This window comes from Ceratina calcarata, unplaced genomic scaffold, assembly GCF_001652005.2.
Source record: "Ceratina calcarata isolate Rehan_Ccalc_2016 unplaced genomic scaffold, ASM165200v1 scaffold65.2, whole genome shotgun sequence".
Classification (NCBI taxonomy): domain Eukaryota; kingdom Metazoa; phylum Arthropoda; class Insecta; order Hymenoptera; family Apidae; genus Ceratina; species Ceratina calcarata.
This window is the reverse complement of record NW_017177754.1, coordinates 1,841-2,442: the sequence shown is the minus strand read 5'-3', so window position 1 is coordinate 2,442 and position 602 is coordinate 1,841. Positions and strand designations below refer to the sequence as shown.

Below are 602 nucleotides of genomic sequence, written 5' to 3'. Positions count from 1 at the left end.
ACCACGCCTCGGACAACTTTTTCACAAAGGAAAAAGTTGTTTAAAATCACCTCAGTTCCTCCTCATTTTCGGGCGTAAAAGGAGTTCTGGGACACCCTGTATATACAAATACATACTACATTAAAATGGATTAAGCTTCTGATTGTCTGATTTCATTTTCTTTTTCCACATAATTCTATCAATTTGTCCAATTGTTTTTCCTTGTCGTCCAATTTTTTCTCCATCCGTTCGGATTCTTTGCGCAACTTTTCATTTTCTATCTTCAACTCCTTGTTTTCTTTGGATAATTTCGCATTTCTCTTCTTCAATTCTTCATTTCCCTTTTTGATTTGCTCGTAATCTGCATGACTTAATTGTTGAGAGTTATCAGATTGGTTAGCCACACATGGTGCGGGTGGGATGGAGCAGGGTTGTGGCGAGCATGGTGATCTTGATGATGTTGCCACGAATCTAGCCTCTGATATCTGCAACCAATAATGTTTACGCATGATATTATAAGATACAAATTAGCTATTGCTTATTTTATATTATATGAAAAATGCTTCCTGACTGACACACCCATCAACGCCCAGTAAAGACTATCGTATCGATGGTAGTATCTC

The 602-nt window shown here is 37.5% G+C and overlaps 1 protein-coding gene across 2 annotated transcripts in view; it reads right to left on the bottom strand.

The window, feature by feature from the left end:
* Nucleotides 1-32: 32 nt before the first annotated feature.
* LOC108630070 (uncharacterized) overlaps nt 33-602 on the bottom strand; it is a 2,404-nt gene continuing 1,834 nt past the window's right edge. For both annotated transcript variants that reach the window (XM_026817773.1, XM_018033133.2), the window contains one exon: nt 33-464. In XM_026817773.1, the coding sequence (XP_026673574.1) occupies nt 153-464 (312 nt within the window). In that variant the 3' untranslated portion in view covers nt 33-152. The remainder of the gene's footprint in view (nt 465-602) is intronic.